The sequence below is a fragment of the Alligator mississippiensis genome, chromosome 3 (assembly GCF_030867095.1).
Source record: "Alligator mississippiensis isolate rAllMis1 chromosome 3, rAllMis1, whole genome shotgun sequence".
NCBI lineage: Eukaryota > Metazoa > Chordata > Crocodylia > Alligatoridae > Alligator > Alligator mississippiensis.
This window is the reverse complement of record NC_081826.1, coordinates 250,748,725-250,774,706: the sequence shown is the minus strand read 5'-3', so window position 1 is coordinate 250,774,706 and position 25,982 is coordinate 250,748,725. Positions and strand designations below refer to the sequence as shown.

Here is a 25,982-nt window from a genome sequence, read left to right as displayed (position 1 = left end):
TAAAGGTCTGGCTCAAGTTGGTCTGTTTCCTAGTGAAACACCTAGTGCAGGGGTGGCCAAATTTGCTGCTGCAAGCTACTGCTTGCACTTTGGACTCCTGCTGTGGGAATCCCCACACCCTAGAATGTTATCTGGTATTTGGGACTCACCTGGTAGATTGTTTACCAATAGTGGTAACACCAAATGCCAGAACTTACTATGTTTACATGCACCTTTTCCCAAAAAAACATTCCTCCAAAGCAGGGGCACGCATGTTAAGTAGGGAAACTGTTTTCTGTGCTGCAATCGAAGCATAGGGACACTAATTGCTGGGTAGGAAGAAGTTATGGCTGCTGATGCTATCCTTCTGTCAGCCAGAGAATGACGGGGTGACATGCAAAGCCCAGTTAAGGTTGTCATAGCTGCTGATGAGCTTTGGCTGAGGAACTATTGACAGTTTGCAGACCATCTAGATGGGTGGGTCCAGTCTTTTCTCACCCCATGATATGGAAATGTCTTAGGTTGTGGTTGCACCCCTAACTCTGGTCAGAGGATGTCTTCCCACCTGCAGCCTCAGCCTGGTTCCTCATGGATCCTCTTTCCAAGCTTCTGTCAATGTGTTCTGAGCTGCTTCAGTTTAAAGTTGCTGCTACTGCTGGCTGTTGTCACTTCAGCCAGGAGAGCAAGCAAGCAAGCTTCAGGCCCTTATGACTGAACATATTATTGCTTAGGTTCAAAGTAGCAGTGGGACTCCACCTGAAGTTCATTCTTAAAAATGTCTTGGGAATTAATTTAAACCAGTTGATCAAGCTACCCATCTTCCTGAAATCATACCACATAAAAGAAATTGTCCATTTTTTCCTGAAACTATGCTATTATAGAAGAAATTATAAGCACTTATGGCTTTCAGGACTTTATTATATTGACAGGACCAAGCAATCAAATTGTCACCCTGTCTCCATCCTTAAATTATTGCTAGATGAATGGAGTACTGGCTGGTGAGAGGAGAAGTAGGAAGCTTCTCTTTGTGTTGAATAGTTGGAGAGTATCTAATGGCTAAAGCAGCCATTCAGGGAAACTTTTAGCATGCTCATTTTGCAAGTAACATTAAGGCTCAGCAACTGACAAAATATTAGTTTCACACACTTGAAAATTCAATTTTAGTTGTAATAAGAAAAATATCATAGAATGCAAAGTTGTTGCTAGCCTCAATCAGAAGAGCATGAGAAGTGCTGCGCCTATGTTTGTGGTGATGAAATGGTGTAGCAGGTTAACATGGGCAATACAGGAGATGTTGGAAAGGAAACATTACCAAAAAGGTAGAGTTGCCACAACAAAGTCCTTTCTTCATAGTCACAGGACCAGAAGGAAGAGGTGATTGAAGAACAAAAGTGTTTTTTAGATGCTTACAGGCAGCTAAAGAAATATCTAAAAAAATACAAAACGTTGCCTAGCAATGCAATTATATGAGCATAAATGTATTTGTAAAGACTCCCCTCCCTCTCCCCCTGCACCCTCCACACCCTGCAGATGCATTTGAATTATTTTTAATTAAAAGTAAGGTTTGTGAAGTTTTCTGTTAAAAGTGGGCCCTTTCATGTATTTGCTGTGGAAAACAACAATTGGCTCTGTCTTGAGATAAATTAGGCAAAGAGACATTGGTATGAAATATAGTCAGTTTGAACATGGGTAGTGAACACTACAAACAGTCAAGTCCTTTTCTTGATTGCCCAGTTTGCTAAAATGTCCAGTGATCAAATTGAGTTCGTCAAGTATTTCATATTAAATTCTTTCAATTATATCAGTCATCAAGATTTGCCAATGAAGACTTTTTTTTTTGTTTCCATTTTATGATAAATGCAAGTCAGGTTTGTAATCAGTTGAAAAGTTTTCAAATGGAAATCTCCCAACAAGGGCAGTGAATTTCTCTGCTGACAAAAATACCCTGAGACTGCCAATGGGTTCTAGTTGTGAAAGGTGCCAGACAAACACAGAACAAAGGACAGATCTTGCCCCAGGCAGCTTACAGTTTGGACTTGTTTGATTTTTATTTTTTTTTAATTCGGTTTAACTGCTGAACTGAACATTGCAATTAATTTGGAGTTAACTGAAAATTAATTTTTTTTTTAGAATTCTCAGCAAATTAAAAAAAATCAGATCAAACCAAATGTGTTGTTTATAGCATTTCTGATTTTAAAAAAACAACAACCAAGGGATTGATTCACAAGGATATTTAAAAGCAGTTAATAAAACCAGAAAGAAGATGGGTCCTGCTTTATATGTTATGTTCCAGTCTTTACTACATTCTCATCTAAGTGGGGAGACCCAGTTCAGATCCTCCTCATGCCTAATTCAGGTCTGGGTTTTGAGCACAGGTGTCTCAGCCTCCTCAGAATATGCCTTAGGCTAAGTACAGAAAGTCAAAAAGCCCACAGCTGAATTGATTCAGTCTTTGCAGGTTAGTCTAAACTGCAAAGATTAAATTGAAATGGAAGTGAACAGACATTCACTTGTGATTCAGGAAGTGCATCCCCATGCCTGCAGTGGCTTAGGCCAGAAGCCAGGGGTGCTAGAGTACAGATCCCTGGCGCACAACCAGCATGGGCTGTGTGTTTGCTTCCTCTTTCTGATGCCCCTGAGGCGTCTAAGATTTGCAGTCCACAGTCACAGCAGCAAGACTCTGCAGGGTTGCTCATCACTTCCTTTTTCTGCTTCCAGGTATCTCTGGGAGTTATAGTCTATAGTTGCAGCCAGCAGTAAGTTTAAGCAGGGAAAGGGGTGTTTAACGCAATTCCCTGGCCCCAGACGGACCAGGGAGGAGGGAGGGCAGTCCTTCCCCCCCTCCCCCCCATAGACTGCACTGCATCCCCAGCTGGGTTTACCCCCTATCCTACCCTCTTGTCAGCCAGCCGTCACTGCTCCAGCTAGGGAGTAGAGGAGTGGAGCCAGCCCTGCTCTCTGAATCAGACAGCACAACCCAGCCCAGGGCTGGAAAGCATTCTGGGATGCTAGGGGACTGTAATTTACCTTGAGCCAGGAAGGGGTCTGAGACAGAAGTTTCATAAACCAATTTGACCCAAATCAGTTAAGTCTGATGCTACATTCAACCAGGTTTATCTTAAACCAGTTTCAGCCATTTTGAAACTGGTTTATGCATGCTGAGCTTCTGTTCTGTTACAGGTTTAAACCAGTTTCTGATCAGTTAAACCGGTTTATGTGTAACTTCTGTCTCTAGCCTTAGTCACTGTGTTTTAAGGCCTTCTTCATTGGGTCTGTCTTAGACACTCTTGTTGATGTTGTTCCACTGTGCATAAATAATTAAAGGCTTGTTTGAGCAGCACCTGGATCCCAGGTGTTCCATCTTGAAAGGATTAGCCCTGAACATCAGACTGTACAATCAATGTCTCTCTTCATGTATGCACAAATGACCAACTGGATATCTAATTATTTATGCAAGTAGAACAGCTTCAACAGGAGAGATGGCCAGAATGACCACAGAAGACCTTAGTGGTTTAAGATACTCTTCTGGGAAGGAGAAAATCTTGGTTTAAATCAGCTCTGAATCACAACTAGAGAGTATAAGATGGACAACTGCTGCTGCCACCACATAATTGGTGTCTGCTTCAGAACAGTATATGTATTCATTGCACATATGTCTGACATGCTTTTGCTAGCATATATGCTGATACAATTTAAAGTATGTGGTGAACTTCAAGTTTTTGGCTTCCTTTAAGGCCAAAGTTTGTGTGCAGTAGATCTAGAGACCTTTTCATGCCTGTTCACTAGCATTGAATTAGTTTACATAGCTATATTTCAGTCCATCTAGGCATTTAGTAAGGAAATAATTAAACAAACAATCAAACAACCCCCTCCCCCCACTAATCTTCTGCTGTTCTGTGAATTTTCATGGCTCAACAGAGGGAAAGTTACCATAAAGTTCTGTTGTTCAGTTGGAAGAGATCAAGGCACCTTTAACTGAAAAGTGATGTTATGTTGAAACGTTTTAAAAGTGAATGGATTCTGATTCTAGTTTCATAACACAAAATCTGATTTCTTTAAATTCTTTCCAAGTGACTTATACCCAGATTCCTTTAAGAGTCTCCGATACTGGTACATGACTCCGAGAGAAGATACAGTTGCCAACAGATGTGTTCTGTTATAAACCTGAGCAAATCACCCAATGGACTTAAATTTATAATGCTAGTCAGTCTCCTCAGAGATAAAGCCAGACATGAAGAACCTGGATTTGGAGAAACTGTGGCAGTCTTTTTCCCCTCCATTTTTCAAGTAATCTTTTGCTTTTTGTTAGGGGCTGTATACTTTTTAATAAAAATAACAATGCATGTAGATGTAGGCAAATGTAGAAGTTGCTATACTGGCTCCCACTGGCAGTTCATCTGACTGTCACTAGAAAGTTACTCTGAAAAGGTGCAAGTAACCCTCAAAGGAGTAACTGGAATAACATGCCTATGGAGGGAGGTTCTTTCTAACACCCATTAGTTAAGATCATGTCATAAAGTGTCCCAGCCACCTGCGGAGGGTTCGGGGATTGAGAGTATGGTCGGCGGTAGAAAGGTAAGAAAGATTTATTGACTTAACAAAAACACAACTATGCATAGTAACAAAACAAGCAATGACAGACAAAAGCAATTAGCGTTGGCAACTTATCGGCAGTCCCCTCTGATGCCTGATACACAGCAAGCTTCTTTTCCTCAAAGTTCAGCGAAGTCGGGCACCCCTGAACGACACTGTCCAAAGGGGTACTGGAAAGGACCGTGGGATGCAGTTCTTGGACTCTTCGAGGTCCACGGGCCCACTGATCCTGGCAACAGCTAACTAATTCTTTTGCAGAGCTGTGTCTTCCTTCTGAAGGGTTTCCAAATATTCCACCTCATTTATAGCTTCTGAATGATACTGATAATGAATGACCACTCAGATTCCTTTTACTTCAACTGTCCTTAGACTGACCAATTAGCAGTACAAGCCTTGCATTCCTTTGATAAGGTAATTTTAACTGCGCCACAGGGCCTTACTACTTCTAGGCTTTGCTAAATTTACTAGGCCTTACTTTATACAAGGCCTCACTACGTCTTAAACTTTAATTAGGCTTTTAGCAACAACATATAGCTTAATATCTAAACAAATACAGAAAATAATCTTCATAGAGCCTTCAGCAAGCACCTTTATCACACAGGCACACTTTTCAGCTGTCACAATAAAGCATAATGATTTATGTTTGTGGTAATAAAAAGAAGCAAAACACCAGTCACCATATTTCATAGATTTCATAGACATTAGGGGCTGAAAGGGACCTCGTAAGATCATCGAGTCCAGCTCCCCTCTGCCCCCCCACCCATAGGCAGGAATTCAGCTGAGATCAAGTGACCCCAGCAAGAAAAACATCCACGTGTTTTTTGAAAGAGTCCAGAGTAGGTGCTTGCACCACCTCTGGGGGAGTCTGTTCCAGACCCTGGACACTTGCACCATAAATAACTTTTTTCTTATGTGTAGTCTAAATCAGCCTGCCTGGAGTTTATAGCCGTTAGACCTTGTTATCCCTTGGGGAGCTCTGGTGAACAGTTGTTCTCCCAGGTCTTGATGTGCTCCTCTTATATAATTGTAGGCTGCTACCAAGTCCCCCCTGAGCCTTCTCTTTTCCAGGCTGAAGAGTCCCAAGTCCCTTAGCCTCTCCTTGTACAGCCTGCCCTCTAGACCTTGGATCATGCAAGTGGCTCTCCTCTGAACTCTCTCAAGCTTTTCCACATCCCCGCTGAAGTGGGGGGCACAAAACTGGACACAGTACTCCAGCTGCTGTCTCACCAAGGCTGAGTAAAGTGGGAGAATGACATCCCTGGTTTTCCTTGAGATGCATTGGTGGATGCACGCCAGAGTTTGGTTTGCTTTGCCAACCACGGCATTGCATTGGTGGCTCATATTCATCTTGTCAATCAAGACCCCCAAGTCTCTTTCAGTCGTGGTGCTAGCGAGCATAGCACTCCTGAGCCTGTAAGTATGTTGAAGGTTCTTCCTATCAAGGTGCAGAACCTTACACTTCTCCATGTTGAAGGCCATCAGGTTTTGGTCAGCCCACTTTGAGAGCATGTCCAAATCAGCCTGTATCCCCAGCCTGTCCTGCGGTGTGACCGCCCTCCCCCATAATTTGGTGTCATCCATGAATTTTGCCAGTTCGCATCTGATTCCCGAATCCAGATCATTAGTGAAAATGTTAAAGAGTATTGGCTTAAGTACCAAGCCCTGAGGGACTCCACTGGTCACCCTGCGCCATGTTGATTTGCTTCTGTCAACTAGTACTCTTTGGGTCAGACCCCGTAGCCAGTTACCTAGCCATCGGACTGTAAGATGATCAAGGGCACAGTTCCCCAGCTTACCCATGAGGACATCATGGGGAACTAGGTCAAACACTTTCTTGAAATCCAGATATGACAGCCATGTCATCTCCCTTATCCAGGGCACATGTTGCCTGGTCATAGAAGGAGATGAGGTTCGTCAGGAAAGACCTGCCAGTCACAAAGCCATGTTGGCTGGCCTTCAGAAGCTTGCCTTCCGTTCATCTGGTGTTGATGGATCCCTTGACAATTTTCTCCAGGATTTTTCCAGGGATGGACATCAGACTGATTAGTCTATAATTCTCCGGGTCATCCCTCCTCCCTTTCTTGAAGGCAGGGACAACATTGGCTCTTTTCCAGTCTTCTGGGACCTCACCCAAGTGCCACAAATTTTCAAATATCTTTGCCAAGGAGGGTGCAATGATGTCTGCCAACTCCCTCAAGCCTCTTGGGTGTATTTTGTCTGGGCCTGCAGACTTGATAATGTCCAGTTTCTCAAGGTGTTCCCTCACCTGATCCAGATCAATTTTGGGTCCGTCACCCGCTCCCAGGATGGTTTGTGTCCTTTCTGATAGTGTGATCCCCTTGGGAGGGTGAAAAACCGTTGCAAAAAAGTCGTTTAGTAGATTGGCCCTTTCTCGGGTGTCGAATGTCAGTTGCCCCGTTAGATCTCACAGGGGCCCAATGCTATCTTTGTTCTTTTTTCAACTTCCCACATATGTGAAGGACTTTTTGTTGTCCTTGATTCCCTGAGCTATTTTGAGTTCAGTTTGTGCCTTAGCTTTTCTGGACCACTCTCTACAGGTGCGGGCGTGTGCTGAGTAGTCCTCTTTGGTGATGCTTCCTGTTTTCCAACTGGTATAGGCTTCTCTTTGGAGTTTAATGAGGTCCAACAGTTCCTTGTTCAGCCAAGGGGGCTTCCTTGCCTGTTGACTGCATTTCTTGTGAGATGGCATGGCTTTCCCCTGTGCTTCAAGGATTGTTTTTGATAGATGACCATTCCTCATGTACTCCCTTTTCAAGGGGGATATGGCCTCTAATTGCCTGCCTGACCAAATCTCTAAGTTAGCAAAAGTCAGTCTTCACAAAATTAAGGATTTCTGTTTTACTGAGCGATTTGCCTGCTCTTCAGTGAACTGAGAAGTTGACCAATTCATGGTCACTGTCACCAAGCTTCCTGTTGATCCTCACATCATTCACCAGGTCCTCCCCTTTGCCCAGGACCAGATCAAGCAATGCCTCTCCCCTAGTCGGCCCATAGACCTCCTGCGTCAGGTAGAGGTCATCAGTGCAAGCGAGAAAGCTATGCAACCTGTCAGATTTGGCCATGTGCTCATCCCAAGAGATGTCAGGGAAGTTGAAGTCCCCTAAGACTATTATGCATTGGGAGCACGCAGTCTCGACCAGTTCCCTGTTGAATTCCTGATCTAGTTCTTCTTCTTGGTGGGGAGATATATAGTAGACTCCTACAAGTATGTCACCCTCCCCATGTTCTCCCCATATTTTGACCCAGATGGTCTCAAGACACCTTTCCTGGTTAGAAAACTCAATTTGCAGGGAAGTGAACTGATCCTTGACAGAGAGCAACACCCCCAACCCTCTTCCCAACACGGTCTCTACTATACAAGGTGTAACCCTCTAAAGCAACAGACCAATTATAGGTAGAGTCCCACCAGGTCTCCGTTATCCCTACAAGGTCATAGTCATTTTCACATAGGAGAAGGACCAGTTCCTCTGGCTTGTTTACCAAGCTCCTGGCGTTTGTGTACAGTCAGTTAAGTCCACCATGAGAAGCCCAATGCTTCCCTATGGGGTGAAGTTGTTACTTTAAAATTGCCAATTGCTCAAATGAAGAGTGAGAACTTATAAAGGGGGATAAGGCAAAATGCTGTGTTTTATTGATTACACGAAGCAGATACACAAGCTTCGACACACCAGTCATACAAACAGACATACAGACAAAACCACTCCAGCAAGATGTTATAGTTACCAGCAAAAGTTACTCAATATTAGCACTGGGTGGTCAAATCCAGGCTTATTGAGGATGATGGGAGCAGGGGAAGAGCGTGGCCTGTGCTCCATGATGTTGCAGAGAGTGGATTTCCCCATCTTGGCTTGTCTGCATCTCACTTTTTTAGGGATTTCAAGTCTTTGTTCAGCATTGGGGTTTTTCCATGCTCAGTTTTTAATTAGAGGTTGTTTCTTCTGGTTATCTCAACTTGAGGTCATTCCAGTAAAGTTGGTATCTCAGAATTGATATTTCAGTCTTGATCTCTGCCTTGAAGCATTGTAGTTAGTATCTCTCCCTTGAAGTATTGTGTAGTTCAAATAGCAGGATATGCAAAATTCCTTCTTCTTTGCACCTGATCACAGATGAGTTCTTCAGCCATCCATTAATTAGCTTAATCAGTTTACTGTTTGGTAACTCATACATTGGCGCCTTGTTGCTTACACAATCAGTTAAATCTTCTGTTTTCATGCAAATAGTTACCATTCTTTCACCATTCACCCTCTCACACAGACACACATGTACACAGGACATACAAAGCTCATCTACTTATGTCAAGCAGGGAACAAGCACAAAATGGAGTTTTCATAGAGGTTGATCAATTCAATACTATTATCATTTAAACATAATAACTAATATGCAAAAATTCATACTACAAAGCGGGACCTTTCTCTGGGCTGTCATCAGAGCAGGTTCCCTTGGGCTGCCCAAGTTATTAGTAATGCAGCTGACATGACTTGGGCTAGAACTGTTAATAGATCGCCCATCCCCCTGCAGTCTTAGTTTAAAGCCCTGTCAAGAAGGTCAGCCATTCTGGCCGAGAAGAGCTTCTTCCCTTTCCAAGTGAGATGGAGGCCATCCCTTCCCAACAGTCTGCTCTCTCTGCAATGTGGACTGCAGTCAAGGAAGCCAAACCCTTCACGATGGCACCATCACTGGAGTCTTCTATTCACCTCACTGATGCACTTTTCCCTTTATCTGTGCCCCCAGACTCCTGTGTGCCCCTCTGTCTTATATAATTGGGAAATGCCAAACAGAATTAACCCTAGGGACCAAATACTAATAAATGTTTAAACACCGTTTAAATAAACATTTTAGCTATGATATGTCTTTTAATACTCTTTTTCCTAAATTAGACAGGGCCTTGTGTGGAAATGTACATGGATCTTTAGATGTTATGCATCACAGATATGAAGTGAGGGGGTGAGAAGTGTGGTGCCGGCCCTATGGTCCACTTTGGAAGTAGAAGGAGATAAGGTGTTTAGAGTAATATGTATGTGGAGAAGGTTTGGCGATACAGGATCAGAATTAAAGGAAGAATTGGAACCTTAATTTCTAGTATGCATTTTGGGGGGGATGAGAATCTAGAAACATTGGTGTAGAGGGGATTATCTTCTCAGTTGTTACTCTTTCTTAAATTTATTAAACCTAAGAATTTCCTTATAAGTGAGAAAAATTATGCACTTGAAATCAAAAGCACAAACAAAGTTTGAGTCTACCTTCTGTGAGACATGTATTTCTTCAGTGCTAGTTTAGAGCAGGTGTTCTCAATCTTTTTGGATTCAAGGCACCCCTTGGAAGAGGGTAGCTGTTAGTTTTCGCTCTTTTTTTTTACATATAGAAACAGATAGAACAGTTCTTTTGTTGCAAAGAACTCAGATCACAACAGGGCAGAATGCTTTTGACATTATGGATTTTTATTTGAAATCTCTGGGGATTCATAGATGTTAGGGTCGGAAGGGATCTCAATAGATCATCGAGTCCGACCCCCTGCATAGGCAGGAAAGGATCATGTTGAGGTCATGTTGATCAGGAAAGGATCTTTACACGTGCTTTGTGGTAGGCAGGACCACTTTAATTAGAGTAGCTCTCAGGAGCCACTTTAGTTAGCATCTTGTGTATTCAGTGCCCACGCTTCAAAATGGTGTTGGGAGTGCTTTAATTAAAGCTCGTTCAACAAACTAACATTGTATGGCAACCTGCAGCACCGTTGAAAGCATCTCAAGGCACCCCAGGATGCTGCAGCAACCTAGTTTAATTGTTTTGGACAAATCTAGGACTTTCATAATAGCCTCAAGTGTGGTTCTTGAGTAGTGAGAGAGATAGACTTGTATCTAGTAGTAGTCCCACATTTGCATCCTCAGTGAACACTTAAGCTATGCTGTCAATGTATGAAGTTTGCAGGTTCCATAAGCTCCATTTCTCACTGAAGTTGTAAGCTGAGTCACCGGTTCAGTTGGAAATGCAGAGCTCCTATACTTGTGCAGGGAGGTTGCTCTGATTAATCGAGTTTGCTGGAACAAACTAATTGCTGCACTTCAGCAGACTCCAGTGTCACACGTATCAGCATCCCTGAGCTGAAAAATGGCAGTGGAGTACTTTAAACTAAAGCTCATTCAAAGAGCTTTAGTTCAAACTGCCCCATTGCCATTTTTCAGTGCGGTGACGCATGGCGCTCCAGGTGCTCTTAATTAGCATGGCTCTCAGAGCTGCACTAATTTAAGCTCCTCCCTCTCCCCTGCCTCCTGGAGCACGTCTATAAATGCCCGAGGAGTTCAGTACGGACCACTGAATATGTTATGCCTCAATCCTGCATTATTCAACATATCCAGGACAAATGATGGCCCTAACATCATGGAGTCAACACTGGCATGTCCACCCCTCAAGGGTCTGGGGAATTTTCCTGTAACATGCTTGGGATTTGTTGTCTCTTAAACCATATTCAAATATAAGTAAATCTTAATCATTTTATGTAATTTTATATGCAATCATGGAGGCATGACCAAAGTAACTATATATCTATATTTAGATAGATATAGATATCTAAAGTGTGTGTGTTCCCATATTTAAAGAAAGCTGGAGTTTTTGGGGTTGTTTTCTGGGGGGAGTTTTTGGTTTGTTTTTTTACAGATCTCATTATTGTTGTTGTCTTACAGTGAAATAAATGCCAGACTGGATGCTGTGTCTGAAATTCTCCTGTCAGAATCCAGTGTATTTGGTCAGATTCAAAATCATCTGTGTAAGATGCCAGACGTAGAGAGGGGACTGTGTAGTATTTATCACAAAAAGGTAAGCAGTGAACTATCACATCACAAACTCTGTTTTCTAAATATTTGTTGATATCTATACATTTACTTTCATAAGTTTTTCAGAAGCTTAAGCATATTTATTTATGCATTTATTTATTTACTTTAACTTTATTAAGGATAAAAGCTGACATATAAAGACAAAAATATACTAATAGTTTCTTTGATTTCAGTTAGTCTGGTTATACCACTTGAATTGATAACATAGTATTGGAGGAAGAAATGATTTGGAAAATAAATACAAATTGTGTTCATATCAGTGATTTTATATATATAGTGTTTTTTTAGTTCTGTTACCCTGCTCGATGGCCATTACATGAGAATAACCCAGTAATTGAGAGTGACTTCACTGGTTATTTCTTAAAACTACATTTAATACTGTATGCTCATCTAAAAATCACATTGGTAAGTGAAAACCACTTTACTGCAGTTAAGTGTTAATGTTTTCAGATTATGTTAATTTGTTTATAAATTCTATAATTTAGATTTTGCTTGAACATTTTAATAAGAATTACTTGTAATGAGACTCTGGCAATTCGTAGCTGAAGCAGATTAATGTGCTAATAACACCTGTGCTGTACTTCATGTTCTTTTATTTCCCTGTTATATTTAGAGATTTTGACAGTTTGTTTTAGATAAAGAAGTAGGTGGGAAGAGGGAGAACAAAGTTGTAATTTCTTTTGATGGTATAGTGAAAAAGATCAGTCTCTTTCAAAAATTGAAAGTTAGATCTTGAATAACTAGTTGGGGCTTAATTCAACAATGTATTTTGCCTATCCACCCATATACAGGATGCGAGAGGAAAATTGCAGTAATATATATTTAAAGTGCCCTGTTTCCATGGAATGCTGCTCTACCAAATTAACTGACCAGTTTGTGTGAATTGGTTAATAAACTTAATGAACTTTGAAAGTTAATTTCAAGATGAAGTAGCATGAAATAAGTTTTTTGTATGGAGGCGTCTATAGTTTTAAGTAACTTGACAGTCTTCCCACGGCTATGTTGGAGTGCATTGCTTTGTGTCAGGACCCACCTGTCTCTACCTGTGGGCTCTATTTCTTTGAGGTCATGTTGATCAGATGGCAAATCCCTGTTAAAATGCTAGCACTTTCCAGGAGCACTCCATTTGCAATTACTCCCTGGCTCTTGTATCCTTTTCAGCTAGCTGTACAGCAGTGATGCCTCATGCATCTGTGTGAAGCTATATAGAAGCTTTGGATTCCTTTGTGATCTGAAATGAGACCGTTCATTCTTGCTGTAAAAACAACCACTGTAATGCAAATATGGAGAAGTGTTGCTCCCAAAACAGCTTAATGCTGCAGCAAAGGAAAGGAGCTCCAGTGGAATTATGCACTGAAGAAAGAGATGCGGATAGAAACAGGACTTGTCCTGCCCTTGAGGAGTTGGATTTATGAGGAGGAGGACACAACTGAATCCCAGTACATGTGCACAGCACTGTGGACATTAAGAGAGCACAATCACTCAGCCTTATTAGGACTTTCAGTCAGACTCCTCTGATCTAATGTCAGCTACATTAGGAAAAATTAAAAGGACTTTGCTTAATATTGTGTGTGTGCTCTGAGCTTTTGTCAGTGTTCATATTCTATGTGGTATCTTTCCCAAATGTGAGACCTCTATCACATAGAGAGGAAGCGCTTGGCTTGCTGTGACAAAACTCAACAATATCAACCCCTTTGGTTTGGAACAGTTTCTTTGGAATTTCTGTTTGCTGTCCTCTCTGCACATCTGCAGGCGATTAAAAACAAAGGATTAAGGCAAAGATAGTTCCTGCTTTATTGCCATGGACATTGTAAGGCAAAGGAGACTTGGGGGTTGTTTGTAGAGGTAGAATTGCCCTTCCAATGCAGCACCATCTATAGGGGACCAAAGTGGTGAGTAACATAGCTGCATATTTTCCTGGTCTGCTCATTGCCTTCTTGAGAGAACCACTTCTTTGCCATTTGGTGACTCAGATGAAGGTAATTTTCCTTAATTTCAATTGCAGTTGCTGATGTTCCCTGCAAACCTGTTATCAGTAATGCGTGCATATACCAAGCCAAAAATATGAAATCCTCTTGCATATCTACCTTCAGACACCCACCATCTCAGCAATGTAGGAGTAGAGTAGGGTTCCTATTTTGTATGGGAAGTTAAGGTAGAAAATGATGTTTCATTTTCAAGCTCGCATCAAACCAGAAAGAGTATGGGAGCAGCAGTCGGAAGCTGAGGGTGAAACAATGTTATTATTGTTTCCATGGAGACTGGCATTGGTTCTTTTTCTCCATCCCTTTAGTTCCTGCACCGGATTCCTCAGGTTCTCTATGGTTAGATGCGTCACTCACCACAGAACATGCATCAAATCTCCAGGGCAAGGAAAGGAAAACTGAAAATGAAATGTTTGCAGAGCTCTTGTCATCATCCCTGAAGAAATCTAAGATGACAGAGAAGTGGAAGGAAGAACTCTGTGTGGAAGGAGGGAGAGCGAATTGACAAGGGATACACTTGGAAAAAGCAAGAATGAGCAGAACAGTCAGTCTTCCTAGAAACAGATTCATAGGTTCATAGATATTAGGGCTGGAAGGGACCTCAGAAGATCATCGAGTCCAGCCCCCTGCCCCAGGAGCAGGAAGTCAGCAGGGATCATAGGATCCCAGCAAGATAAAGATCCAGTTGTCTCTTGAAGGTGCTCAAAGTGGGTGCTTGAACCACGTCCAGCGGCAGTCTATTCCAAACCTTGGGGGCTCGGACAGTAAAGAAGTTCTTTCTTATGTCCAGCCTGAAATGGTCATGGAGGAGTTCGTGACAGTTTGGGACAGTGTTCACATCTGGCATCATAACCTTACCATGGCAAAATTGCCAGTAAACTTTTAAATAGGCACTTCTTTGCTTCACCTCCCCAGGAGCATGAAAGCAATGGCTCATGGGACCCCACCTTTACATCTGCAATAATAAATGCTGTAATCTGCATTTTTATCACATCAAGGCAGAAGCAGACAGTAATCCTGTACCACACGTGTGTGGCTAGTGCAATGCAAATGTATAGACGTACAACATTTTTAGGCATATGTTCTTCCTTTAAAGTATAAAGTTTGTTCCCTTAGGGCATGTCCACATCATTGCACATGTGCCTCTTGCAGCATCCCAAACCAGTTTGAGATGCTGCAAGAGGCACACTGGGAACAATAAAAAGGTTTCCTGTGCTGCATGTTTGGTGCAGCGGGGATCATCGTGAGGCCAGGCAAGGTGCCATCCCCATGACAGCTCTGGTGGGCTGGAGGACACGCTGCCACCATGCAGGACCTGGTTGGCAAGGGCAAGAGCAAGGGCATCGGGAGATGGGTCAGATTTCACCTCCTGGACCAGATGGCAGGTCGCATGTGTCATGGGTTGACCCATGTGCCGGGCCAACACAGCAGGGTCCACCCACTCCTGCCTATTGTAAGTCCAGAAGGTCTCCGATATGGGTGTCACCAGTCAGGATCAGCCTCTATTGCAACCAGGGCACCTCTGCTGTTGGCATCTCCAGCTGGAGGTTCCAGAGGAGGGACTCTATGAGCAGGTCAGCACCCTGAGCGAGCGTTGCAAGGGAACTGGAAGCAGAGACCAACCTCCAGGAATGGAAGAGGTCTTGGCAGTACTCTGGCAACCCTCGCAGGTCCTGCAGGGAGGACCCCTGCAGGCTGAGGAGCTGCCAGTTGTATGGGAGCCCCAGGAAGTGTTGGAGGACAGCGTGACCCAGGTGGCCCCATGCTGTGTGGCTACCAACACCGTATAGTAGTTGCTGCAGGGCCTGAAGGTAGAACGTCAAGACCCGGCTGCGGAGGCAAACCAGGCCCTGGCCACCTTCCTGCAAGGGGAGGCTCAGGACCTCTGCAGTGACCCAGTGCCATCCAGGCCAAAAAAACTCCAGTGCCCATCTCTGGAGCCCTGCCCCTACCTCAGGGGCACAGAGGTGTGTAAGCGGTGCTATAGCATGGACAGGACCATCTGGCTCAGCACCTGCAGTCTCCCATGCAGGGAGAGACACCTCAGGAACCCTGCCCATGTCCAGAGCTGCTCCACCACCCTTGTCTCCAGCTGGTGCCAGTTTTCCAGCAGGGAGGGGTCTGTGGGGGGACAGGTAGATCTCCAAGTAGAGCAGTGAGCCTGCACTCCAGCAGATCCCGTGGGGCATGGCTGGGAGTGAGCCCACCTGTCACCCACCACCAGGCCATAGCTCTTGACCTATTTGACCCGGGCAGAGGAGGCCGCTGAGTACAATGTCTGGCAGGCCTCCACCTGTGCCCGGTTGCCCGAGTCCTGGGCTGTGAGGCGTACATCATCAGCATACACTGACAGGACCAGCCTCATTGCCGGCTCCCGGAATATCAACTCTGCCACCCGCCTCCGCAGGAAAACGAGGAAGAGCTCCAGGGCCAAGGTGTACAGGTGGACTGACAGTGGGCAGCCTTGATGCACCCCTCTCCTGAATGGAATGGGCTCCGTCAGGGTCCAGTTTGAGCTTGACCAAACACTCTGCAGAGGCATACAGCACCTAGAAAGCCCTCACAAAGTGGGGCCTGAAGCCAAAGGCTCACAATGTGCCTGTGAGGTACCTGTGATCCACTCTGTCAAATGCCTTCTCCAGGGACAGGAGGGCACATGACAGGCCCTCCCAGTGCCGTAGCTCCAGGAGCTCTTAATAGAAGGCCCATGTGCACCAGCATATCTCACTGCGATCATGAGGGGGGTGCTGTCACCCACCAGAAGGCAGGTGATGTACTTTTTGGTCCCCCGCCTCCTGTCCAGGGCATAGAAGTGGAAGCCATGGTCCATCTCCTGAAGGAGCTGGACACATGAGCAAAAAATGCACCGTGGATGTGGTCATCGTCCAGAGCGCAAAGCTCTTCCTGCCTCTCCCAACATTCTCTGCAGAGGGATGAGCTGGTTGGTTCAGTAGCCACTTCCTGCTTGAGCTGCTCTCGAACTGCCTCCCTCTGCCGGGTGTGCTCCCCCCGAGTGTAGCTGTGACAAAAGAGCCGGATGCGTGCCTTCCCTATGTCCCAACATCTCTGAGCCGAGGGGAAAGCTGTTGCTTCTGCCAGGCCAGCCAGAACTCCCGGAAGGCCTCCCTGAAACCCACATCCTCCAGCAGACTGGCACTGAAATGCCAGTAGGCTGACTTTGGATGCCCAGATCCTAGAATGGCCTGGGCTTAGACAAGGTAGTGATCACTGAAAGGTCAGCCAGATGCCAGAGGAGTGAGCCCAGACAAAGAGAGATAAACCCAGTCCAACTGGGAGCAGCATGCCTGCTCCTCCCGCACCCTTACATAGGTGAAGGCAGGGGGTTGGTAGGGTGACAGGCATGCCAGACATCCACCAGGGAGTAGTCTGTCAGGATCTCCCTGAGGATGCCCATGTGTAACAGGTATCCCCTCTAGGCCGACCTTAATGTGGCCCCCACACCTGTTCCTGGGGCAACCACCCGCCTACTCGCCTGCCATGCCTTGTTGATAATTGATTAATTGGTGTTAATTAGCGGGAGGCTGCCCTTGTACTGCCCCGCTGCTAGGGGGCACTATTTGCGGCTCTGTTTCCTCCCCTACACCACAGTCCACACCTCGCCGATGGAACAGTCGTTGACTCAGGTCTATCACTATCTGGCCCCTTCCTGTTCTCTCTGGGCCTTCCTTCCTTAGATGCACTCCCTCCGGTGCTAGGGCTCTCCCTGGCTCTATCTCATTCTGCGCCCTCTTCTCTGGGGCCTTATCTACAATGCTGCCCCTGCTCTGGGGCCTTCTCAGTGATGCTATGCCCTCTCCTGGGGCTCACCACGCCCGCCCTGGGGCTTCCCAATAATGCTGCCCTCTCCTGGGGCTCTCCTTGCCCACACTGGGGCTTCTCAATACTGCCCCTTCTCTGGGGCTTTTGCCCCCTCTCAGGGCACTCCTCAATACTGCTGCCCCCTCTCGGGGTCTTCTCTGTCATTCTGCCCTCTCTCGGGGCCTTCTCTGTCAAGCCGCCCTCTCTGGGCTCAACATGCCAGCACTGGGCTTCTCAATAAGGCCGCCCCCTCTCTGGGGCTCACCAGGCCCTCACTGGGGCCTCTCAGTAATGCCCCCTCTCTGGGGAGTCTCAACTGCCCTTCTCTAGGGCTGGGGTCTATGCACCCCGAACGCTGCGCCCTCACAGGCACTGGGGTCCTTACCCTGCTGTGGGTCCCCTATGAGGCCTCCTCCAACCCCTAATAGCCTCACCCAAACCACCGGTCTTGTAACAACAACAAAACACAAGCCCCTGGGCTGTAACATAAATTAAAGCCGTCTGGCTAAAACATCTGTCCGTCCTACCGGGGAACACTCCTTCCCTCATCAGTGTCAAAATGCTGCTCCTGTAGTCAGGCCTCCCCCTTCTTCCCTGAGAGAGTTCCTTCCTCTTGGGCCGTGGGCAGGGAACTGACTCTGGCCCCAGCCCCTAGGGTTTATAAGGGAGCCAGGCCCTGCCCCCTTCAGTCAGCTGACCTTCTTTGGTTGCCCTGGCAACCCACAGCTGTGCTCCTTAGTCACTGCTAGGGCTCCTTCCCTAGCAGTTTCCCCTCTTAAGGAGCAGGGCACCTCAGTGCTCTGTGACACCATGGCAGCCTGGTTCTACTCCCTGCTCAACCAGTCTCACGTGTCTAGGGTGACATTAAAGTCCCTGCCAAGGACCAGGCACTTGCAAGGATTGAGGGTGCCAATGTAAGTGGCCACCTAGTGGAAAAAGTCCGTCAACTCCAGGTTCTTTTCAGGGGTGTACAAGTTCAGAAGGTTTAGGACTAGACCCTGCACTTGGACCTGGAGGTGCAGCAGGTGTCTTGGAGAACCTCCGGCTGCAGGCCTGGGGCAATCAGGGTGGCCACCCCACAAGTGGTGGCCAAAAGTCTATGAAACTACTCCACCCCCCCAGGTGACTTTACTGGATGAAGCTGCTGCAGGCAGAAACGATCCAAGCATGGTGCAGGGCCCCACCCCCGGCTGCAAGAAAGCCAGCGGCAGGTTCGACCGGGGCAGGGGAGGACGGTAGGGTGCCAAGCAGCCCCATGTGAAGCTGGTGGCAGTGCGGAATTGCCATGGCTGCTCTGCCTAGCTCTGCAGGGCCCCCCAAAGGGCGGGGCCTGGGGCAGTCGCCCTGATTCACCCCCCACCAGGGATGGCCCTGGCTACAGGAAAAATAATCTATGAGGAACTATGTAACAGGGGCTCAGGTAGGAGCCCCCATTACTGGAATAGTCATGGGAGCGGGTTACAGGGTGCACAGGTGGAGGGGATATCACACCGGGGGCTAGTCAGGCGCAGCTGATAAACCCGGCAGCAAACAAGCACAGTTTACCTTTGGGGACAGAAGTCGGACTACTAGGAAGAAGGAAAAGAGACAAGGGAGAGAGAGAGAGCGAACCCTCATAGAATCATAGAAGTAGAGCCGGAAGGGACCTTGTAGATCTTCAAGTCCGACCCCCTGCCTGGGCAGGAGGGAAACTGGGCTCAAGTGACCCCAGTCAGGTAGGCATCAAGCCGCTTCTTAAAGACTCCCAGGGTAGAAGCCAGCACCACTTCCCTTGGAAGTTGGTTCCAGATCCTAGCCGCCCTAACTGTAAAGTAGTTCTTACGGATGTCTAATCTAAACCTACTCTCCAACAACTTGTGGCCATTATTCCTTGTTATCCCAGGGAGCACTAGGGGAAACAAGGTCTCCCCCAAACCCTTCTGGTCCCCCCTAGTGAGTTTATAGACCATCACCAGGTCCCCCCTCAGCCTTCTCTTGTGAAGGCTGAACAGGTTCAGGTCCCATAACCTCTCATTGTACAGTCTGCCCTGCTGTCCCCAGATCATGCACGTGGCCCTCCTCTGGACCGTCTCAATGTTGTCCACATCCCTCTTGAAGTGGGGTGCCCAGAACTGGACACAGTACTCCAGCTGTGGCCTGACCAGTGTCGCGTAGAGGGGGAGGATCACCTCCTTGGCCCTACTTGAGATGCACCTGTAGATGTACGATAAGGTCCGGTTAGCCCTGCCGACCGTGACCTCGCATTGTCGGCCCATGTTCATCTTGGAGTCAATAATGACTCCAAGATCCCTTTCTGCCTCTGTGCTCTCAAGAAGGGAGTTTCCCATCTTATAAGTGTGCTGCTGGTTACTACTGCCCAAGTGCAGCACCCTGCACTTGTCAGTATTGAAACGCATCCTGTTTTTGTTAGCCCACCCTTGCAACCTATCCAGGTCTTGCTGCAGTCTTTCCCTCCCTACTAGAGTGCCCACCTCACCCCAAATTTTGGTATCATCAGCAAATTTAAACAGGTTGCTTTTCACCCCGTTGTCCAAATTGCTGATAAAGAAATTGAACAGTGCAGGCCCAAGGACCGAGCCTTGGGGGACTCCTCTGCCCACTTCTCCCCCAGGTCTACCACCACCCTCTGAGTACTACCCGTCCACCTCTGAGTATGACCCGTCCACCACCACCCTCTGAGTATGACCCTTCAGCCAATTTGCAATCCATCTGACCGTGTAGGCATCAATGTCACAGTCGCCTAGTTTTTTAATGAGGATGGGATGGTCGACAGTGTCAAAGGCCTTGCTGAAGTCCAGAAAGACTACATCCACGGCGACACCTGCATCCAATGCTTTTGTGACCTGATCATAAAAGGCAATCAGGTTGGTCTGACATGACCTGCCCCTAATGAAACCGTGCTGGTTGCCCTTGAGCATCATCCCCGATGCCGGCCCATCACAGATGTGCTCCTTGATGATCTTCTCAAAGAGGTTCCCTAGGATTGAGGTAAGACTGACGGGCCTATAGGTGCTCGGGTCCTCCCTCCTCCCTTTTTTAAAGATGGGGACCACATTGGCTATCTTCAAATCATCTGGCACCACGAGCGCTTGTAAAGCCATGCCAAGGGCCCTGCAATAACCCCTGCTAGCTCCCTCAACACCCTGGGGTGGAGAGCATCTGGACCTGCTGATTTGAACACATCCAGCCCCTCCAGAAGCACCCTAACCCGGTCCTCCTCAACCTTAGGTCTGGAGGCATTCCCCTCGAGTCCATCTTGAATCACGGTGGGGGAGTCCCAGTCCCTGCACAAGAAAACGGAGGTGAAGAATTTGTTAAAGAGGTCTGCCTTCTCCTCTGGCGCAACCACCAGATTGCACAGCGTATCTTGCAGGGGCCACACATTTCCCGGTGCCTTCTTCATCCTCCCTATATATTTGAAAAAGAACTTTTTATTAGCTTTGATCTTGGACGCTAGTCCTAGCTCTATGCCCGCCTTAGCTTTCCTAACCCTGACCTTTAGCTTTGGAGAACCCCAAGACTGCTCATTGCAGGAAGGGACAGACAGACATCAGCGCAAGGGAGAGCTTACCGGCAGTTGCAGCTGATCCAGTGAGTCCGGGGAAAGCCGGGAACCAGCGGGCTGAGGGGAATGCTGAGGAAGAAGGCTCCAAGCTGGAGCCCCATGACACAAGCAGCCCAGAGCCCTCTACCCCACCATGGTGAATGTAAATGGAGCACAGTCCTCGTAGACAGTGGTGGGTAACATTAGAGGCAGTTCCCGATCAGCTAATGAATCAATTAGCAGAGAGGACTCTATTACTACAAATTAACCTAAGTTGTTTGGGACGCTCGGGACTCCCGCGCTCCTTATCAGCCTTGCCAATGTTCCCTCGCTAATGAAGTAATTAGCGAGGTGAGTGCTACACTAATTTCCTGAAGGGGAATAAAGCTTGCACTGTGAGAGCATATCACCTGGGTGGTATGTGGTGTTTCTCATCCCAGAATAACACTGAATATCTCTTCCTTTTTTCAATCCAAGTTGTGGCAGGCGAGTTCAACAAGAGCCCGAGCTAGACCCACCTCACACTCTCACAAACTACCTGATTTCGTTCACCTGCTCCTGTCCTCAAATTGAGTTCATCAGCCTAGCACAGGGTGGGCAGTTATTTTGGGTAGAGGGCCGTTTACTGAGTTTTGGCAAATCATTGAGGGCCTCATGACAGGCAGCCAGGGGCAAATAAATCTTAATTTTCTAAATTTTTACGGGCTGGATAGAATGGCCTGGAGGGCTGCATCTGGCCCACAGGCTGCATTTTGCCCACCCCTGGCATAGCACCTGATTTCCAAAGAATAAACCATTTGTCTGTGTGATCACAAATGTGTTTGCAGCTGTCTCTGTATATTAATCAGCATGAATGCCATGTGCCCCCAGAGGTGGCACGGCAAGTTCCTGCAGACAGCAGTGGTGCTGTTGGCAGCAGAAGCATGGTTGAGGCAAGTGAGGAGCTGCCACAGGCAGCCACAACACTGTCAGCAGCGGGGGTGGTGAGCACCAACCAGTGGTTGGCGACCACCTGCAGGCACCACTGGCAGCAGCAATCACAGACGATCCACAGACACTGCCAGCGGTGTCAGCGGCAAGGGCGGGGGGTGAATGGTGACAATGTCGCCAGCACCTTTTCGCAGGGGGTGCACTGCCACGCTCAGGGGGTGCACGTGTACCCATGTGCACCCCTACGCGTCACCAATCTTAATGAGGATCATACAGTACAATGAATGAAAGTGGTACTGGCTTATGAAGGACAGATGAATCATGGGAATATTTTTTAACACAGTTCCCAGAATTTCATTTTCTTTTAGTGTAGATATTCTGACATATACCTCAAGAAGAGGATACATAGGTCCAAGAAGCAAGAGAGATTTACCATGCGATACATGTCCAGAATGCTGGATGCTTATTTTGAAAAGAATGCCATGTGCATACTTTGAATCAGAGGGAAGTAAATGAAACCTGAAAATGGGGATGCAATTATTTTTCAATGGTTATTCTGAAGTAGTTTGTTGGCAAAAATATCTGCACAAAATAAATAAAATAACCACCTTTTCCTTTCCCCCACAAACATTTCATGTAATTGAGCCGAAATCACAGGAGTATTTAAGAACTTCTTTTTTCAGGATTGATTGGTGTATTATAGAAGCTTCTAATTCACCAGAAAGATCTGGTTTAAACCTATCTGTTTCTGAATCAAATTAACTCTCAGTCCCTTATAAATGTGCTGAAGTTTGTGACAACTGCACTTTATCAAAGAGGATAAACAGTATCTTGTATTCTCTGTATTGAGACAGTTTTCTCACATTTTTGGTATATCTAAAGAGTTCTTGAAACCAATCAAAAGTTCCTGAACAAGAATTTGTATTTTAGAACACAAAATCCTTTTTATTTCCTCTGTTATTTACCTTGTACCAGTTACTTTAGGTGTACTCTGTTTCAAAAATTGGTGATAAAAGGTAATAAGATTATAGAAGCATACCTATTAAGAACATAAAAAAGTACAGTGCATGCATGTGAAAATGCATTTGGTTTCATAACCTTATATAAAAAGAGAACTGCACTTTTATATTAATTTCAATAAAATGCCCCAGTGGCCTAAAGTTATTTTTGTGAAAAATTTTAGTTTATTAGTTGAAGAAATGTTCAGGCATTTATAGTACATATTGGCCCATAAAAGAAAGCCAGGAACAACTTACCAAATAAAATGCTGCAAAATAAGTAACGAGAATATTTTTTTTCTAAACATATACACACCTGCATTTTACTATAATTGTCAAAATACAAAGCAGGGATATATTACCAATTAAAGATAGATTAAAAAGAAAAAATATCTAAATATGCCTCATCTCATTTGTTTCCTGATTTCATATATTTTTTATTAAAATGCAAGGAAATGTAGTCACTTAAAAGCAATGTGATAAGAAAAAGCAGGAGAGGTACTTCAAAGAAGCATTTGTCAGGGAAAAATAAAATGTATGTTTCTAAACAGTCTCTTACATTAAAGTCACATGAGTCAGTATTCTAATAAGATTAGAATCTGTCCATATACAAGATGGCTATTTAAATAAATCTTCCTAAATCCCAGTAAATTGTTGACTTGACTTGAAGGCTATCTTAATTTTTTTGTTTTCTCATGATGAATTACCAGTAACTGATGAAAATTCAGTTTTAAAAGTGTACTAACACATCTTTTTCAAAGATATTTTTAGTTCATCAATATTAAATGCAGATTTAAATAAATGGTTCAATTTTAGACCAATTAGCATAAATCCAGGAAAAATGAACACAGTGGCCTTAAAAAGAAATACTTAATATTTTCCTAAACCAAGAATAGCATGCTTCATTAGGAGACCTCAAGGTAATAATTAGTATTTAATAGGGGTGATATTACACATGCATGCTGCCTTTCTGACACCCTATTTTTCCTTTTAAAAGCTATTCCCTAAGACAATAACCTTTAGATGACAGGGGTGCCCCTGACCCCTTTTAGATTTGTTGAAAACAGTTTGGTTACTGGTGTAAATGAGGACAAGCTAGTCTCAGTGCTGTCCTAGAAAGAGCACTAGACATTGCATATCACCAAAGATGTTCCATTCTTTTTCTATGATGACAGCAAAACAATTTTCAGTACTTGCTGAGAGGCTGCCGGGTTGAAACCAGTTCTTACAACTGCTGTAAGTTATGAATATTTTTCATGGGTGGCTGGTGCTGGCAGTGACCAGTGACCCGGGGGGAGGGTCCTCCCATAGCCAGTCTAGCTGACCTGGAGCGGGGGTCCTGTCTGCCCCCCTTGCCCATCGCCTAAGTGGAGAGTGTGGCCTGTCAGGGGGTGCACCAGCACTCTCAGGGGCTGCACGTGCACCCTCTATGTGTCACCACTGATATTTTTTATATTTGATAGGCTTACAGTTATTACTAAAGATATTTTTAAATTAGTTTAAAAAACAGCATAGAATAATCTTAGGGGGATGTCTACCAGGTAAATAACCATCGATCCTTTTTAATGTAAAGTATTTTTTACTGTTTTTCAAAGTGTTAAACGTAAGTAGTAATTTTTATTGGAAAAGTCTGTTGAAAACTTAAAATGATCTGATCCCATTTACATGGAGCCCAGTTTTTCAGAGTTACGTTAGCATTTCTGATCCAAATTATTACTATGCTTAATTAATCATTTTAACTTTAAATTCTTGCATTGCTATTAAAGTAAAATTAGAGGAAGCCCTACTCATCTTAATAGTTAAGTAAGGAGTGTTTGCTAAGTAATTCTCCTTATTTGAAACTGGTTTCTTAAGAAATTTATTAACAGTAAAATAATTTCTAGAATACTTTTCTGTGGGGTGCAGGGTAGTGCTGCCCAGAGATATCTGTGGTAGCCCAGCATTTGCTAGGTCTGGAACTAGAAGTAGTTCTGCCTGTTCTCCAGAAAAACCCCCAAAAACAAAACAGTCCCAGGGGATTCTTGCTGGTATTGGTATTTGCTGTCATATTCCAGGTCAGAGTTATTTTAACCTGAACGTTTTTGGGGCGTTAGGCATCCAAGAATGCATCTCATTTGCATGCTCATGTAGTGTTTTATGGCATCTCCTTTGTAGCAGTGCTTTAGATTCATGAACTTTTGATTTTCTCTTCAATACCAGTCTCTCCTTTCTTTAAAACAATAATGTTCCACAGAGGCAGCCACTATGGTACATATTTGCTCATGTTTGTGGTCTCAGGGCTTTGTTTTCCTGTTGTTTCTGTGTAGAAGGTGACAAATAATATGAAGAAGGCAGGGTAAATTTGCACCTTTGTAGACTAAATCAGAGCCGTATAGCATAAACGTTCTAAGCAAAGGGCTTGCCTCATCAAATGTTGTCTGTGCTATGAAGGTACTATGAAGGCATAGTTGCTCTACCTAGTTGTGTATTAATGAGTCATTAGGGATCCTTTATGTATGGTTCCATGCATAAATTTATTATTTGTTTAGTCTGTCTTTTTAGTCCTATTTTGTGGTCAGTCCCTTGATAGGATGGAGTAAGAAAGTAACATGTTATCAGGAAGATGTTGATAAACTGCAGCAAATGCAGGGGTTTTTAGGAGGCTGGGTAGACAGATTTACAAGGAAAGATTAAAAGATTATAGTTTGGTTAAAATGATGATTAAAGGAAAGCCTAATGTTTACATATATTTGTGGGATGTTAACAGAAAGGAAGCAAAGGAATTACCTAGTCTTATACAAAAGAAGCTAGAAGCTTTGGGGTTAGTTTAAAAAACGAAAATTGAGGTCAAACATCAGACAGAACTTCCATACAATAAAGTTAAGGTTGTATGGATTAAACTAAGTTAAGGGAAATTGTAAAAACAGTATTTTTTAGGATGTTAAGGAGGTAAATACTGGACAAAAACAGAAAATATACCATCAATCCAGTAATGGCAGGAAGATGATAATAGGTGCTTTCTCCCTATAAGTGGGCATATCTACACATTTCATTAATGTGCCTTTGCTACTGCACGTTAAGTTTAGTACCTCTAATATGAGGTCCTAGATAAAGGCGCAGTAGCTGCACTAATGTGCAGTAGCAAAGGCAAACTTTTTTTGTGATGCTTAATGCCCAATTGACTGATTCTACTGCACATTAGCATCGTTTTTGCTGTGTTGCACTAATGCGCAGTAGAACAGTCCAAAACGCATTAAGGCATCTCATGTAGATGTATCTAGTCTTATGAATCTGAAAGAACAATCAC

General features: G+C 44.9%; 1 protein-coding gene across 1 annotated transcript in view; it reads left to right on the top strand.

Moving 5' to 3' along the window:
• Positions 1-25,982, top strand: part of MSH3 (mutS homolog 3) — a 224,174-nt gene that overhangs the window by 96,002 nt on the left and 102,190 nt on the right. The window contains exon 13 of the mRNA XM_059725070.1: positions 11,271-11,403. Within this exon, the coding sequence (XP_059581053.1) occupies positions 11,271-11,403 (133 nt within the window). The remainder of the gene's footprint in view (positions 1-11,270; positions 11,404-25,982) is intronic.